Here is an 18,382-nt window from a genome sequence, read left to right as displayed (position 1 = left end):
GTGGAAGCTACCTGGTCTGTCGCTCCGCACTAAGCTTCAGGTCTTCTCGGCCACGGTCATTCCCTCCCTTCTCTACGCTTGCGAAACGTGGACCCCCCTAATGGAACATCTTCGCCGGTTAGAAACATTTAGGCTGGCCTGCCTACGATCCATCCTGGGTTTAACCAGACTGGATTGTGTGAGGAGCTCACAAATCCTTGAAAGATCTGGGCAAGGTCCCATCGGTGAGCTCCTCCGGCGGGGAAGGCTGTGATGGCTGGGTCATGTAGCCCGCATGCCCTGCCACCGCATGCCGAAACAGCTTTTGTTCGGCCGGATTGAGGGGGCTAAGCGGGCGCGGCACGGGCTAGAGAAGAGATGGAGTGATGTGGTACAGGAGGACGTGGAGCTGAGTGGACTTGCCGATGACTGGTACCAGCGGTGTCAAGATCGGCCTCTGTGGAGGAGGCTCGTGAAGGACGGTACTGGGCAGTTGGAGGCAGTCGCCCTCTAGCAACAACGGAGGGTGGAGGAGCGACGCTCACAACAACGAGCGGAGCGCCGAGTGGCTAAAGCACAGCAGGTTGGCACAGTATGGGGCACAGGTGGTGCATCAGCCAGTCATCTCAGTCAGTCGACCCGTGGCACCTGGGTCTGCCCCGTGACCTCCTGCCAGCGGGCGTTCGACACTTCACGTGGCCTCAGGGTGCACATAGCCTGGCACAAGCGTCGTGGTGACGTCACCGCCACTTAGTGGTGAATGGCGGTTGTTGTACAAGCGTCTTGTCGGCACACCGCTCGTTGACCCAGCGAAGGCTTACCGAGTCTCAAGACTCTTCTTCAGGAGGCTCCTGCCAGGTTTTCACAGCAGGAGTGGCTTGCGCGTACACATTTTATTTTTAGTTTGGACCCTGACGCCGCCACGATGTCCGAGCTCTCGAATAACGTCGCCGCACCCGTGACGTCCACTTGCGAAGCAAGACGGCGCGGATGATTTTTTTACGATCGATGCACCCGGAGTATTGACCAGGGCGGAGACTGGAGTCGAACCGCAAGCCCTCTGCGAAGAGTGGCGACCGCGCTACCGGTTGCGGGGGGGGGGGGGGGAGCCCATCGGGCCCCCATCGGGCCCCCTCCACGGTGTGACGCCTCGAACATCGATCGATCATTCCGCTCGATGTTTCAATTCGCGCCATGCCTCGTGATGCTCAGCGTGGCCGGCTACTCGGCTCGGGGAGCACTCTTCACGCTGCTGCCATTGCATCCATCACGCCCCCGTGCGGGGGTTAGACTCTTCACGAGGGGGGGGGGAGTGTGGGAGGGAGAGAGGAGGTGGGGGGGGAGTGTGGGGGAGGAGGTAAGGGGGAGGAAGGATGGGGAGGGAGGGAGCAGGTGGGGAATGGAGGAGATGGTGATGGGGAAGTGGAGGGGAGGGAGGGAGGAGGTGGTGGGAGGGAGGGAGGGATGAGTGAAGCGGTGTGTGGGAGGGGGGGGGGGGCCCGGAGTGGCTCACCGAGTCGTGGGAGCCAAGGCTGCAGACTCACGGCTCTCTCGACTTCTGCGCAAGGTGGGTGGAGAGGATGGTGATGGTGAATGAGTGGTGAGAATGATAATTACTCGTTCAGGATGAATAATTATACTGGTGATAATTCATGAACTAATATACATTATACTGGTGACGTGTTCATGGTGATTCATCGGACGAACAATGTCAAATGTCAATGCAATCTCTACAATCGCCGTTATAAATACAATTATCGATCGGTGCCATCATCCATTACCAAGGGACATCGACTCTGTGTTTAGGTTTACACTCGTTCGCGTCATCATCGTCTTCATGTTATTCATCCAGAAAAGTTGTCATTGTTTTAAGGGGGGGGGGGACCCTTCTTACATCGCGAGATTTGGCGGGTGCCTTTTGTTAAAGCCATGGAGTGGATTGGTGCGGGATGAATCCGGGGGGTGGGGGGGGTGCTGCTGCTTCTGTTGCTGCTGTTGTGCGTGAGCCCGATTGAGGAACCTGCAGGTAATGTTTCAGCATTGGGATGTTTGGCCAACACCGGTTACGTTGTGTGTGTGTGTGAGGGGGGTGGGATTCGGTTAGCGGTAGTGTAGTGGTTAGCGCTACGCTGCGCTACGAACCCGGCGAGCCGAATTAGATTTCCGCTCACGGCCAACACCGGGGGCGATTATTTGAACCGTGTCCTGGGCCTTCCCTAGGTCGACTCAGCCTTAAATGAGTACCTGGTGCGGTATGTTAACATCGCCCCTGGGGAGACAAAGGCGGCCGGGCGTGGTGCTGGCCACCCACCCCCTCGTGTTGCGTGCCGGAATCATACAGTGAGGGAAAAAAAGTATTTGATCCCCTGCTGATTTTGTACGTTTGCCCACTGAGAAAGAAATGATCAGTCTATAATTTTAATGGTAGGTTTATTTGAACAGTGAGAGACAGAATAACAACAACAAAATCCAGAAAAACGCATGTCAAAAATGTTATAGATTGATTTGCATTTTAATGAGGGAAATAAGTATTTGACTCCTCTGCAAAACATGACTTAGTACTTGGTGGCAAAACCCTTGTTGGCAATCACAGAGGTCATACGTTTCTTGTCGTTGGTTACCAGGTTTGTACACATCTCAGGAGGGATTTTGTCCCACTCCTCTTTGCAGATCTCCAAGTCATTAAGGTTTCGAGGCTGACGTTTGGCAACTCGAACCTTCAGCTCCCTCCACAGATTTTCTATGAGATTAAGGTCTGGAGAATGGCTAGGCCACTCCAGGGCCTTAATGTGCTTCTTCTTGAGCCACTCCTTTGTTGCCTTCGCCGTGTGTTTAGGTGATTGTCATGCTGGAATACCCATCCACGACCCATTTTCAATGCCCTGGCTGAGGCAAGGAGGTTCTCACCCAAGATTTGACGGTACATGGCCCCTTCCATCGTCCCTTTGATGCGGTGAAGTTGTCCTGTCCCCTTTGCAGAAAAACACCCCCAAAGCATAATGTTTCCACCTCCATGTTTGACGGTGGGGATGGTGTTCTTGGGGTCATAGGCAGCATTCCTCCTCCTCCAAAAACGGCGAGTTGAGTTGATGCCAAAGAGCTCCACTCTGGTCTCATCTGACCACAACACTTTCACCCAGTTGTCTTCTGAATCATTCAGATGTTCATTGGCAAACTTCAGGCGGGCATGTATATGTGCTTTCGTGAGCAGGGGGACCTTGCGGGCGATGCAGGATTTAATTCCTTCACGGCGTAGTGTGTTACCAATTTTTTTTGTGACTATGGTCCCAGCTGCCTTGAGATCATTGACAAGATCCTCCCGTGTAGTTCTGGGCTGATTCCTCACCGTTCTCATGATCATTGCAACTCCACGAGGTGAGATCTTGCATGGAGCCCCAGGCCGAGGGAGATTGACAGTTATTTTGTTTCTTTCATTTGCGAATAATCGCACCAACTGTTGTCACCTTCTCACCAAGCTGCTTGGCAATGGTCTTGTAGCCCATTCCAGCCTTGTATAGGTCTATAATCTTGTCCTTGACATGCTTGGAGAGCTCTTTGGTCTTGGCCATGGTGGAGAGTTTGGAATCTGATTGATTGATTGCTTCTGTGGACAGGTGTCTTTTATACAGGTAACAAGCTGAGATTAGGAGCACTCCCTTTAAGAGTGTGCTCCTAATCTCAGCTCGTTACCTGTATAAAAGACATCTGGGAGCCAGAAATCTTTCTGATTGAGAGGGGATCAAATACTTATTTCCCTCATTAAAATGCCAATCAATTTATAACATTTTTGACATGCGTTTTTCTGGATTTTTTTGTTGTTATTCTGTCTCTCACTGTTCAAATAAACCTACCATTAAAATTAAAGACTGATCATTTCTTCGCCAGTGGGCAAACCTACAAAATCAGCAGGGGATCAAATACTTTTTTCCCTCACTGTAGGTGCTCGCTAACAGCACTTGCCCCAACATCCTGCTAAGGCTATACGGGGGATCTTTATCTTTGCCTTTGATGGGGTTAGCTCAGAGAGGAACCTCATGCAGAATCGGGGGAGAACAAACACAGCTCCAGGGGCGAACCGAGTCGGGAGTCCAACCCCAGCGTCGTCCCTGCTGCGTTACAAGCAGCGCCCCGCTCACGTTCATCACAAAACGCCCCACGAAGCGATCGCCCACCGGGCGAACTCGCTCCATCGACTCGCAAAATCAATCCGAGCGGTGGGGGATCTCCACTTGCGAATTAGTGGGGAGCGGTAGTGCCGTTTCTTCAGCGCGCCGCGCATTTAAAAAAAAAGCCGCCGAGATGAGTTCGATTCCCACCGCCGTGGGCCAACATCAGTAGCGAGCGACATCTGAACCCGATCCTTGGTGCCCTGTTCACCAAACCCAACATTGACCCCCGGGAGTGGTGAACTGTGGTGAAATCACCCCCCACGACACGCAAAGGCGTGGGGAGGCCATCATCCAGCAGTGGATTTGCTGCGCGTTATCTGATTGTGAACGGTGAGCATCAACATGCATCTTAGCGCCTCTTGGTATGGATGTCGGCGTGTGCATCTGTAAGGTTACATCAAAGGGATAAAGGGTCCATCGGAGACTATGAAATTCCACATTGCAGTGCCGGGGTTCAGTCCTTTCGTAGGACAGAGCTGCGTATATCGACTGTGGCCGCACGTGTGAGCCCGCGCGCTCGCCCGTTCGAACGTGCTGGCCCCGTTAGCGGCTGTAAACGAGCGGTGGAAATTCCACGTTCCCGTGGCCGGGAGACATAACGGTACGCGGTGCTCGTGTTCGTTGCTATTTTGAGCTCTGAGTCACTCACCTACTCACCGCCCCCCTCATCCACCCCCCCCCCCCATGAGCCCCTTCCCTCTTCCATTCTTGCATTCAAGGTCGCTTATGTAAATGTACCCACAGCGTGCAATCAATAGCGATGATAACGATGGCGGTGACGATGGGAATAATGATGATGATGTTGGTTTTGATGGTGGTGATTGTACCGATGATGATGTTGGCAAAGATGTTGATGGTGGTGATCGCGATGATGGTAGCGACGGTGGTGGCGATGACGGCGATGATGACGATGTCGCCTGCCTGTAATCCAGCGTGCTGGAGGCGAGGGCTGGTGGATCACGTCGAGATTCGTGAACCTCCCAACCCCGTGCGAGGACGCGAGGTGTTTGGTGGCACGGGAATACGACAGCGCAGCCCTGACAGCCCTGTGGGCCCCTCAGCCCCCCCCCCCCCCCACGTGCACAGGAAGGTAAACTTTAGAGAACGTCATCGGCCAAACATACAGATGCGGCGGCACGCTCCTAAAAAAGAATGAGTCTTGAGACTCGGCGCGGCTCTCCTGGGTGAACAGCAAAGGGCGACGACGATGATGATGATGACAGCGATCAATCAGAATCAGGAGGAACAATGGTCGTTACTGTTCCGCTTGTTTAGCCAGAAAAGTCCTCACCCAGTCTCATGAGGTCATTTTGGGACGGCCCTGCCATTGGGCGGCTTGAGATGTTCCGGAGATGATCATCTCGATGAAGACGATAGACGACGATGATGATGTTGATGATGATAACGATGGAGTGGAGGGGTGGTGAAATTAATCGTGGATCTGGTGATCCCAGTTCGAATCCCGGCCACGGCCAGCATCAGTGGCCCGTGATATCTGAACCGGTCATGGCCACCACCACCACCTCCCGCTCCCAAACCTTCGCCAATCCGCACTGACCAGCGGGGTGAAGTATGGTCGCCACGACCTTCGGGGCCGAAACGACGTAGGGTCAGCTTCACTGAATGGGCAGACGGCCGTACCAAGAAATCCCTCCTCGTCGTGCCTAAGCCGCTCAACACCGTCCAGAGGTGACTGACCACTCCACCTCTCCCCTCACCCCCTCCCCTCCCCCACCTCGTAGGCCATGACGTGGGGGCTGGGACCCCGATCGACCCCTGCTCGGAGCGGGGCCGTGCCGCGGGACCCCCCCGAGGGGCCCCGGGACGCAGGCGACCCGCGCGACGCGTACACGCTCTCCATCCGCCAGCTCGCCACTCCCACGTTCGACGCACGTAGCGCGGCCACGGGGAGGCCGCGAGCCGCCTGCGAGTCGCAGAGTCATCATCAGCAGCAGCAGCAGTGGAGTAATCATCATCATGATCATCAGCAGCAGCAGCAGCAGTGGAGTAATCATCATCATGATCATCATCAGCAGCAGCAGTGGAGTAATCATCATCATGATCATCATCAGCAGCAGCAGTGGAGTAATCATCATCATGATCATCAGCAGCAGCAGTGGAGTAATCATCATCATGATCATCAGCAGCAGCAGTGGAGTAATCATCATCATGATCATCAGCAGCGGCTTGACCACAGTCACCATCAGCAGCATCAGTCGCCGCACATCGCCGCCGCCTCCTCCTCTTCACCCCCCTCCGCTTCATCCACCGGGGAGCCAGAGCACGACTGCGGCACGGACGCGCACGTGGAGGCGGGGCTGTACGCAGAGCGCGTCCTCATCCACGTGTGTCCCACCAACCCCGGCGCGCACAGCGAGGGGGAGGAGGATGAGCAGCAGGAGGAGGAGGAGGAGAAGGAGGAGGAGAAGGGTGACATGAACGCATCATCGCCATCATCATCATCATCGGCGCCGTTGCTGCTGCTGCTGCCACGCAAGGGTTGGGCGAACTCATCGTGTTGTCCTGACATTTGCGATCGTCGTCATCATCAGCAGCAGCAGCATCAGCAGCAGCTTCAAAGCGCAGCGAGGGAAGCGTTGCCGCTTCGAGGCGGAGTCCGTGGGGCGCCGCCTCGCGACAGCTTTCTACCCAGAAGGTCCTTCAGATCAAAGCGACCCACACTGCCGGTCATCTATGAAAGGGACAGCGTTTGAAGCCGGGGCGGAGAGCGAGTGAAGAGGCGACACGAACGCGGCGCGGGAGGCAGAGATGGGGGGCGCGGGGGGGGGGGAGAGAATCGACACCTTGAGCCGCTTGCTTCTTCGCACGCGAGGTGACTGGGATGGCGACTCAGGGAGGTTCACAATGGCCGTGTCGGGGAAGCTGCTCGCAACAGCCGTAGAGACCCATAGACTCACGTGGAGACCGATAGACGCACACAGAGACCCATAGACTCACGTGGAGACCGATAGACGCACACAGAGACCCATAGACTCACGTGGAGACCGATAGACGCACACAGAGACCCATAGACTCGCATAGAGCCCCATAGACTCACATAGAGACCCATAGACTCGCTTAGAGACCCATAGACTCACGAGGAGACCCATAGACTCACATAGAGACCCATAGACTCATATAGAGACCCATAGACTCGCTTGGAGACCCATAGACTCACATAGAGACCCATAGACTCACGTGGAGACCCATAGACTCACATAGAGGCCCATATACTCACATAGAGACCGATAGACTCGCTTGGAGACCCATAGACTCACATAGAGACCCATAGACTCACGTGGAGACCAATAGACTCACGTGGAGATCCATAGACTCACGTGGAGACCTATAGACTCACGTGGGGACCCATAGACTCGTGTAGAGACCCATAGGCTCGTGTAGAGATCCATAGACTCACATAGAGATCCATAGACTCACACAGAGACCCATAGACTCGCATAGAGCCCCATAGACTCACGTAGAGACCCATAGACTCGCTTAGAGACCCATAGACTCACGTGGAGACCCATAGACTCACGTGGAGATCCATAGACTCACGTGGAGCCCTATAGACTCGTGTAGAGATCCATAGACTCACGTGGAGACCCATAGACTCGCTTGGAGACCCATAGACTCGTGTAGAGATCCATAGATTCGCTTGGAGACGCAGAGACTCACGTGGAGATCCATAGACTCACAAATAGACCCATAGACTCACGTGGAGACCCATAGACTCACGTGGAGATCCATAGACTCACGTGGAGTCCTATAGACTCGTGTAGAGATCCATAAACTCACGTGGAGACCCATAGACTCGCTTGGAGACCCATAGACTCGTGTAGAGATCCATAGAGTCGCTTGGAGACGCATAGACTCACGTGGAGACCCATAGACTCACGTAGAGACTCATAGACTCGTGTCGAGACCCATAGACTCACGTGGAGGCCCATAGACTCGCAAAGAGATCCATAGACTCACACAGAGACCCGTAGACTCACATAGAGATCCATAGACTCACACAGAGACCCATAGACTCGCATAGAGACTCATAGACTCACAAAGAGACCCATAGACTCGCATAGAGACCTATAGACTCACATAGAGACACATAGACTCGCCTAGAGTTCCATAGATGCATAGAGGCCCATAGATGCCCATAGAGACCCATAAACTCACATAGAGACCCATAGACTCACATAGAGACCCATAGACTCACATAGAGACCCATAGACTCACATAGCGACCCATAGACTCACATAGAGACCCATAGACTCACATAGAGACCCATAGACTCACATAGCGACCCATAGACTCACATAGGGACCCATAGACTCACATAGAGACGCATAGACTCACATAGAGACCCATAAACTCACATAGAGACCCATAGACTCACATAGAGACCCATAGACTCACATAGAGACCCATAGACTCGTGTAGAGACCCATAGACTCACATAGAGACCCATAGACTCACATAGAGACCCATAGACTCACATATAGACCGATAGACTCACGTAGAGACCCATAGACTCATACAGAGACCCCTAGACTCCCATAGAGACCCATAGACTCGCCCAGAGACCCATAGACTCACATAGAGACCCATAGACTCAAATAGAGACCCATAAATTCACACAGATATCCATAGACTCACAAAGAGACCCATAGACTCCCATAGAGACACATAGACTCGTCTAGAGTTCTATAGACGCATAGAAATCCATAGACGACCCATAGAGACCCATATACTCACACAGAGACCTATAGACTCACATAGAGACCCATAGACTCACATAGAAACACAGATGCCCAGAGAGACCCATAGGCTCACATAGAGACCCATAGACTCGCATAGAGACCCACAGACTTGCATAGAGACCCATAGACTCACATAGAGACCCATAGACTCACATATAGACCCATAGACTCACACAGAGACCCATAGACTCACACAGAGGCTCATAGACTCACATAGAGACCCACAGACTCATACAGAGACCCATAGACTCACATAGAGACCCATAGACTCACACAGAGACCCATTGACTCACATAGAGACCCATAGACTCACACAGTGACTCATAGACTCACATAGAGACCCATAGACTCCCACAGATTGACTATATGAATGCTCCAGGTGACGCGAGTCAATGGTCCCCCCGTGCGGTCACGAATGACTGCACAAGCAGCCCCACAACAACACTGAGTGCATCCTTTATCTCACGTGCATTGCTTGCGTGGAGTTAAATAAGTAAAGCGGTCTGCTACGCTGCAGGGCTCTGTGAACGAGACCTCGTCCACAACACCCTGCATGTTACCCTGGGCACAGAGGCTGCCACATGGCGGTGCACTGCTCGCTGCGAGTTATGGGTTACTCTATGCTCGTCTGTGGGGCTCCTGTGTGAATCTGTGGGCCTCAATGTGAGTCTGTGGGTCTCTGTGCGAGTCTGTGGGTTTCCTGTGTCACTCTATGGGTCACTATGTGAGTCTGTGGTTCTCTGTGCTAATCTGTGAGTCTCCTGTGTGAATCTGTGGGTCTCAATGTGAGTGTATAGGTCTCCTGTGTGAATCTGTGGATCTCGATGTGAGTCTATGGGTCTCCTGTGTGAATATGTGGGTCTCGATGTGAGTCTATGGGTCTCCTGTGTGAATCTGTGGGTCTCGATATGAGTTTATGGGTCTCCTGTGTGAATCTGTGGGTCTCGATGTGAGTCTATGGGTCTCCTGTGTGAATCTGTGGGTCTCGATGTGAGTCTATGGGTCTCCTGTGTCAATCTGTGGGTCTCGATGTGAGTCTATGGGTCTCCTGTGTGAATCTGTGGGTCTCGATGTGAGTCTGTGGGTCTCCTGTGTGAATCTGTGGGTCTCGATATGAGTCTGTGGGTCTCCTGTGTGAATCTGTGGGTCTCAATGTGAGTCTGTGGGTCTCCTGTGTGAATCTGTGGGTCTCGATGTGAGTCTGTGGGTCTCCTGTGTGAATCTGTGGGTCTCAATGTGAGTCTGTGGGTCTCCTGTGTGAATCTGTGGGTCTCGATGTGAGTCTGTGGGTCTCCTGTGTGAATCTGTGGGTCTCGATGTAAGTCTATGAATCTCCTGTGTGAATCTGTGGGTCTCGATGTGAGTCTATGGGTCTCCTGCGTGAATCTGTGGGTCTCGATCTGAGTCTATGGGTCTCCTGTGTGAATCTGTGGGTCTCAATGTGAGTCTGTGGGTCTCCTGTGTGAATCTGTGGGTCTCGATCTGAGTCTATGGGTCTCCTGTGTGAATCTGTGGGTCTCAATGTGAGTCTGTGGGTCTCCTGTGTGAATCTGTGGGTCTCGATGTGAGTCTGTGGGTCTCCTGTATGAATCTGTGGGTCTCGATGTGAGTCTGTGGGTCCATGTCAGCCTCCCACATCGCCCTCGTTGCTCTTGACCAGCAGTGGCCTTCATTTTGTTTACTTCTGAACGAAATCGGTGTCGACTCCACTGCTGCGGGACGAGAGGGTCAGAGCAGAGCTCAGAGGTCACGAGGATTCTGCGGGATCTGGCAGAAGGAAGGTAGCGACGGCGCGGTGTGATGCTGCCGGTGGTGGATCGACGCACGTAGTCCGGCCACGAGGAGGCCACGGGGCTCCTTGAATCAAGTGCAGCTTCACCACAGTCACCATCAGCTTCACCACAGTCACCATCAGCTTCACCACAGTCACCATCAGCTTCACCACAGTCACCATCAGCTTCACCACAGTCACCATCAGCTTCACCACAGTCACCATCAACACCATGACCACAGTCACCATCAACACCATGACCACAGTCACCAGCAGCTTGACCACAGTCACCATCAGCTTCACCACAGTCACCATCAGATTCACCACAGTCACCATCAGATTCACCACAGTCACCATCAGATTCACCACAGCCACCATCAGCTTCACCACAGTCACCATCAGCTTCACCACAGTCACCATCAGCTTGACCACAGTCACCATCATCTTCACCACAGTCACCATCAGATTCACCACAGTCACCATCAGCTTCACCACAGTCACCATCAACACCATGACCACAGTCACCATCAGATTCACCACAGTCACCATCAGCTTCACCACAGTCACCATCAACACCATGACCACAGTCACCATCAGATTCACCACAGTCACCATTGTCTTCACCACAGTCACCATCAGCTTCACCACAGTCACCATCAACACCATGACCACAGTCACCATCAGCTTGACCACAGTCACCATCAGATTCACCACAGTCACCATCAGCTTCACCACAGTCACCATCGTCTTCACCACAGTCACCATCAGCTTGACCACAGTCACCATCAGATTCACCACAGTCACCATCGTCTTCACCACAGTCACCATCAGCTTGACCACAGTCACCATCAACACCATGACCACAGTCACCATCAGATTCACCACAGCCACCATCAGCTTCACCACAGTCACCATCAGATTCACCACAGTCACCATCAACACCATGACCACAGTCACCATCAGATTCACCACAGCCACCATCAGCTTCACCACAGTCACCATCAGCTTCACCACAGTCACCATCAGCTTCACCACAGTCACCATCAGCTTGACCACAGTCACCATCAGCTTCACCACAGTCACCATCAGATTCACCACAGTCACCATCAGATTCACCACAGTCACCATCAGATTCACCACAGCCACCATCAGCTTCACCACAGTCACCATCAGATTCACCACAGTCACCATCAGCTTGACCACAGTCACCATCAGATTCACCACATTCACCATCAGCTTCACCACAGTCACCATCAACACCATGACCACAGTCACCATCAGATTCACCACAGTCACCATCGTCTTCACCACAGTCACCATCAGCTTCACCACAGTCACCATCAACACCATGACCACAGTCACCATCAGCTTGACCACAGTCACCATCAGCTTGACCACAGTCACCATCAGATTCACCACAGTCACCATCAGCTTCACCACAGTCACCATCGTCTTCACCACAGTCACCATCAGCTTGACCACAGTCACCATCAACACCATGACCACAGTCACCATCAGATTCACCACAGCCACCATCAGCTTCACCACAGTCACCATCAGCTTCACCACAGTCACCATCAGCTTCACCACAGTCACCATCAGCTTCACCACAGTCACCATCAGCTTCACCACAGTCACCATCAGATTCACCACAGTCACCATCAGATTCACCACAGCCACCATCAGCTTCACCACAGTCACCATCAGATTCACCACAGTCACCATCAGCTTGACCACAGTCACCATCAGATTCACCACAGTCACCATCAGCTTCACCACAGTCACCATCAACACCATGACCACAGTCACCATCAGATTCACCACAGTCACCATCGTCTTCACCACAGTCACCATCAGCTTCACCACAGTCACCATCAACACCATGACCACAGTCACCATCAGCTTGACCACAGTCACCATCAGCTTGACCACAGTCACCATCAGATTCACCACAGTCACCATCAGATTCACCACAGTCACCATCAGCTTCACCACAGTCACCATCGTCTTCACCACAGTCACCATCAGCTTGACCACAGTCACCATCAACACCATGACCACAGTCACCATCAGATTCACCACAGCCACCATCAGCTTCACCACAGTCACCATCAGATTCACCACAGTCACCATCAACACCATGACCACAGTCACCATCAGATTCACCACAGCCACCATCAGCTTCACCACAGTCACCATCAGCTTCACCACAGTCACCATCAGCTTGACCACAGTCACCATCAGATTCACCACAGTCACCATCGTCTTCACCACAGTCACCATCAGATTCACCACAGTCACCATCAGCTTGACCACAGTCACCATCAGCTTGACCACAGTCACCATCAGATTCACCACAGTCACCATCAGCTTCACCACAGTCACCATCAGCTTGACCACAGTCACCATCAACACCATGACCACAGTCACCATCAGATTCACCACAGTCACCATCAGCTTCACCACAGTCACCATCAGCTTCACCACAGTCACCATCAACACCATGACCAGCTCTGTGGATGAAGTGGTAACCGTGGTGTTGGTTAGCGCTATGCTGCTCTACGAACCCGGCGACGCGAGTTCGATTCCCGCTCACGGCCAACACCGGTGACGATTATTTCATTTCGGTCTTGGGCCTCCCCTAGGTCGACTCAGCCTCCAATGAGTACCTAGTGCGGTGCGTAAACAAAGGCGGCCGGGCGTGGTTCGGGCCACCCACCGTGAGCTGTGGCGGCCTTCATAGGTGCTCGCTCACAGCACTTGCCCCAACAGTCTGTTAAAGCTACACGGGGGATCTTTGTCTTTGGTGGTGGCATCAGGAGCCGTCGAGCACGTGTTGAGTAGCGGGGCCGGGAGCCTCGCTGAGTCTCAAGACTCCTTGCATCAAGTGCAAGCTCTGTGCACAAGTCGAGACAGCTGCTAATTGTCCACGTTGGCTCCGGTGTCCGTGTTGATTGGATCACCCCCCCCCCCCCCCCTTGACCTCTGCCACGCCGTGCGCCACACGGCCCAGAGTCCCCCCCCCCCTCCTCCTCCTCGCTGCCCCCTCTCCCCTTTCCCCGTCTACCATCACCACCCCCTCCATCACCACCCCTCCCTCCATCGCCACCCCCTCCCTCCATCGCCACCCCCTCCCCCCATCACCACCCCCTCCCTCCATCGCCACCCCCTCCCCCCATTACCACCCCCTCCCTCCATCGCCACCCCCTCCCTCCATCGCCACCCCCTCCCCCCATCGCCACCCCCTCCCTCCATCACCACCCCCTCCCTCCATCGCCACCCCCTCCCTCCATCACCACCCCCTCCCTCCATCGCCACCCCCTCCCTCCATCACCACCCCCTCCCCCCATCGCCACCCCCTCCCCCCATCGCCACCCCCTCCCCCCATCGCCACCCCCTCCCCCCATCGCCACCCCCTCCCTCCATCACCACCCCTCCCCCCATCACCACCCCCTCCCTCCATCGCCACCCCCTCCCCCCATCACCACCCCCTCCCCCCATCGCCACCCCCTCCCCCCATCGCCACCCCCTCCCCCCATCGCCACCCCTCCCCCCATCGCCACCCCCTCCCCCCATCGCCACCCCCTCCCTCCATCACCACCCCTCCCCCCATCACCACCCCCTCCCCCCATCACCACCCCCTCCCCCCATCACCACCCCCTCCCTCCATCGCCACCCCCTCCCTCCATCGCCACCCCCTCCCCCCATCACCACCCCCTCCCCCCATCGCCACCCCCTCCCTCCATCACCACCCCTCCCCCCATCACCACCCCCTCCCTCCATCGCCACCCCCTCCCCCCATCACCACCCCCTCCCCCCATCGCCACCCCCTCCCCCCATCGCCACCCCCTCCCCCCATCGCCACCACCTCCCCCCATCGCCACCCCCTCCCCCCATCGCCACCACCTCCCCCCATCGCCACCCCCTCCCCCCATCGCCACCACCTCCCCCCATCGCCACCCCCTCCCCCCATCGCCACCCCCTCCCCCCATCGCCACCACCTCCCCCCATCGCCACCCCCTCCCCCCATCGCCACCCCCTCCCCCCATCGCCACCCCCTCCCCCCATCGCCACCACCTCCCCCCATCGCCACCCCCTCCCCCCATCGCCACCCCCTCCCCCCATCGCCACCCCCTCCCTCCATCACCACCCCCTCCCCCCATCGCCACCCCCTCCCCTCCCTCCCCCTTGGGGCCCCGTGGCCAAGTCCACTGCGGGCTCCCTGCCGCTGCCCCACCCCGCCCTGTCAGGAGTCACCCCCCACCCCCCACCCCACCCCGCCCCACCCTGTCAGGAGTCACCCCCCACCCCCCACCCCACCCCACCCCGCCCCCACCCCACCCTGCCCTGCCAGGAGTCACCCCCCCCCCCCCTGCAGGGAATGGCGACACCGCGTGCGGCGTTGTTGGGCACCGCCGCTCCCAGTCCCCGGGGGGCCGTGTAGACGCGCAACGTGGAGGCTTACGTTGGCGTGTGGTCCGAACCGTTGGGGCTCTGCTCCACCTTTGCTGGGCGGGCTCTGGGCGGAGTGGGTGTTGGTGCACAAAGCCGTCGAGGTCGAATGGAATACGAATAAATAAATGTCTTCGAATATCCGTCTGGCTCGCGGCGTTTCTTCACACACCGCCATCAGCAGCGCCACCTACCGGGGCTTCACCGCGGCCGCAGCATCGTCTGAGGGCGAACTCCGGGGCCCGTTTTGACATTCAGCATCTCATCAACTTCCGATCTCAGAGGCAAGGGGCCCTCCCTCTCTTTCTCTACGCCATGGGGTTCCCAGTTCGACACAAAACCTCTAATCTTGAGCATCGGCGGTTATGATGATAAATCAAATTCGCAAGTCATGTCTCAACTGTTATTTATATGTGTGTTGCGTGGAGAGACGGATACGTGAAGGGATCGCTTTTCTATTCTGTTATTTACATTCTTTCACCAAGACCCGGATGATGATTGTGAGTTGTGTATAACTAAAAAAAAAGAAATTCGCCTTTTGTGCCTGAGCCGTGACATCTCGGCCTCGCGGTTTGAACGTGCATTGAACATTCCCTCGCGCGCACAGATTCCCTGCAGAGCCCTGGGCTTGTTAGCCAAGCAAATATTGAGGTTGGGTGACCGGCTGCCTGTGTCTCACAAATGCTTGTGGGGTTTTGGTTTGTTAACACAGCACCCAGGTACTCATTGAAGACCGAGTCGAGACCCCAAAAGACCGCTTGAGATCTTCGTCACAGATGTTGGAATGCCTCGGGGTCGTCGGGTTCCTTGAGTGCAGTGCGCTAACCACTGCGCCACCGCTCCCTACAACCCACACAACCTACCCAACGCAACAACAGCCACCACACGCCATTACGTGACGACGACGTCGCCACTGTGCCTGTGCCAGGCTAGGTGCACGCCCCACACATATCCCAGTCACCCCAGGTCACAGTGTCACGATCCCCGGTTCGCGCGCGCTGCCGCCAATCATTGACGACAGCTCGATAAGAGCGCCCCCCTCCACGCGACAAGCCACTTCTCACGTCTCAACACATTCTAAGGACACCTCCCAGCCCACCCCCCCCCCCCCCCGCCGTGGCAGCTGTCCCTGTGCCGCACGAGGTTACTCGGCGATGACCCCTAAGCGAGCATCATCAGGCTGCCGGGTCAAGTGGGCGATCATTACTCGCGACCTTGGCTCAAGGCATGTTCAGCTGGGATTGTGCTGGGGCGACCACCGTCCCCACTCCACGGGTCCTTCTCCGACGCCGTGGGCAGCAGAGGGCAGTGCAAGCCAAGCCCAGAGGGCGTAGTGCTCTCCTCTCTTCGCCTGCCCGCACGCCCGCCCGCACGCCACCCCGGCCTTCACCAATCCGCAAGCGAGCAGCGTGGTGGTGAAGTCCGGGGTCAATAAGCGCCCACGGACCCGCAACAGCGTGGGGGAGGCTCTCATCCAGGATAAGGAACCATGAATTTTCCGAAACGTTAAATGTTGAAGTGAAACCGTGCCAGCAGCTGTCTCACGCGACGCGCGAACAACCCTGAACGCGTGGCTGCCTTAAACAAAAACACCCACTAATTTTTTTTTTACCAGATCAAGCCCACTGAGCCGTATAGCTCTTTTCAGAAGCGACCATCACAAGTGATAGCTCACTGAAGTGGCTTAATCGCCGTGTGGACATTTATAGCAGCAGCCAAAGACTCTAAACGCGCGATGTCGAATCTGAGTGTGGTGGGGAAAACCGGAGGACCCGGTGAAAAATCCACGTGGCCACGGGGAGAGAGACACGCCAACTCCAAAAATACAGCAGCAGCAGCAGGCGTCAAGGTCGGGATTGAACCCGCAACCTCCTGCATACCAGGCGAGGTAGTTAACATCTCTTAGCCACCCCACCTCGGCAGCCAAGCAGGACTAATACAATAATAGGTATGACCCTTTCTGGCGATTAAACAAGTGCTAGGTTATTTAAACACCAAATCGAAACCTTTTTGCAAGGAACAATGTCTGCATGAACCACTTATACTTGTGGTGAACATTAAAGCGAAATAAATGCACCCATAGTGTATGCATTGTCTTGAAACTAATTGGTCAACACCAGAGACAGCTTTCTTGAGAGTCTCGTCTCAAACAGTGTTAGACCAGAGGATGCAGACACGATTCCCTGCAAAAGGTTTCAGTGTGGTGTTTTAATATCTTAACACAACCGTTGTATTGCCATTAAGGGTCAAACATATTCTTGTATTTTAATTCCGGCAAGGGAGGTCCCGTGAAGCTAAGCCCTGTGTCGTACTTGCATGGGTGACGACCACGCAGGGCTTGTCACGTGTCCCATTTGGAGTCAGTGCCGGGTGTCCCCCCCCTTGCCCCCCCTTGCCCCCCTACTCGCCCCTCTGCTCGCCTCCCTCCTCGCCCCCCCCGCGGAAGAATCGCTCAAGGAGCTAAACTCTGGGGGTAAGGAATTCATGACCCCACATGCCAGGGCAACGGGAGCCTCCTGAAAGCAATCAACAACAAAGCGAGAGGCGTCGAGATTCCCGATGGGACGTCGCGGCGCGGGAGGGTTTGAGGGCCGCGCTGGGCAGGGGGGCGGCCCCCACGTGGATGAGTCGGTGGCCGCGCAGGGCATTGCTGGGGCGTCGTGCCAAGCGGATTGCACTCATGCTGCAACAGACGACCGTCTGTCATTGGCAAAAGCGCCACTCGCCACGCGCACCACCGCGCACCAAATCCCCCCTCATCGAGTTGTTAACCTCCTGCCCCGCCGCCCGGGAGTTCCCCCAGAGATGTTTTAGTTTGCTGTCGTTGTTGAGCACCTCGAGACGGGGAAAACCCGACGCGTGATTTGTTTCCGCAATTGAAGTGCCAGTGGCAAGCACCACGGAGGAGCTGACACAGACGTCGCTGCTATGGGCAGATTGGTCCCCGTGATGGGCATGTTGGGATTTCCAACGCTGGCACGTGACTCTCTGTGTTCTGACAAAGGGAGACATGCGCTCCTTCATTCACTCACTCATTCAGTCGTTCCCTCACTCTCTACTTCATTCTCTCACACACTCAGTCGTTCCCTCACGCTTTCCTTCATTACCTCACTCATTCAGTAATACCCTCATTCTCTCCTTCATTCCCTCACTCATTAAGTCATTTTCTCACTCTCTCCTTCATTCCCTCACTCATTCAGTCGTTCCCTCACTCTCTCCTTCATTTCCTCACTCATTCAGTAATTCCTTCA

General features: G+C 55.3%; 1 protein-coding gene across 1 annotated transcript; it reads left to right on the top strand.

Moving 5' to 3' along the window:
- The first annotated feature begins 1,472 nt into the window (after nucleotides 1-1,472).
- LOC142930561 (uncharacterized) lies at nucleotides 1,473-6,862 on the top strand. Its single transcript, XM_076073381.1, has 3 exons — nucleotides 1,473-1,546; nucleotides 5,081-5,238; nucleotides 5,891-6,862. The coding sequence occupies exon 3, from the start codon at nucleotides 5,894-5,896 to the stop codon at nucleotides 6,860-6,862; it is 969 nt and encodes a 322-aa protein (XP_075929496.1). The 5' UTR covers nucleotides 1,473-1,546; nucleotides 5,081-5,238; nucleotides 5,891-5,893.
- Nucleotides 6,863-18,382: the final 11,520 nt, after the last annotated feature.

Source organism: Petromyzon marinus, chromosome 41 (genome assembly GCF_048934315.1).
Source record: "Petromyzon marinus isolate PM22_M1 ecotype Great Lakes invasive population chromosome 41, UKy_Petmar_22M1.pri1.0, whole genome shotgun sequence".
Classification (NCBI taxonomy): domain Eukaryota; kingdom Metazoa; phylum Chordata; class Hyperoartia; order Petromyzontiformes; family Petromyzontidae; genus Petromyzon; species Petromyzon marinus.
The sequence above is the reverse complement of the archived record's forward strand: the minus strand, read 5'-3'. Positions and strand labels throughout refer to the sequence as shown.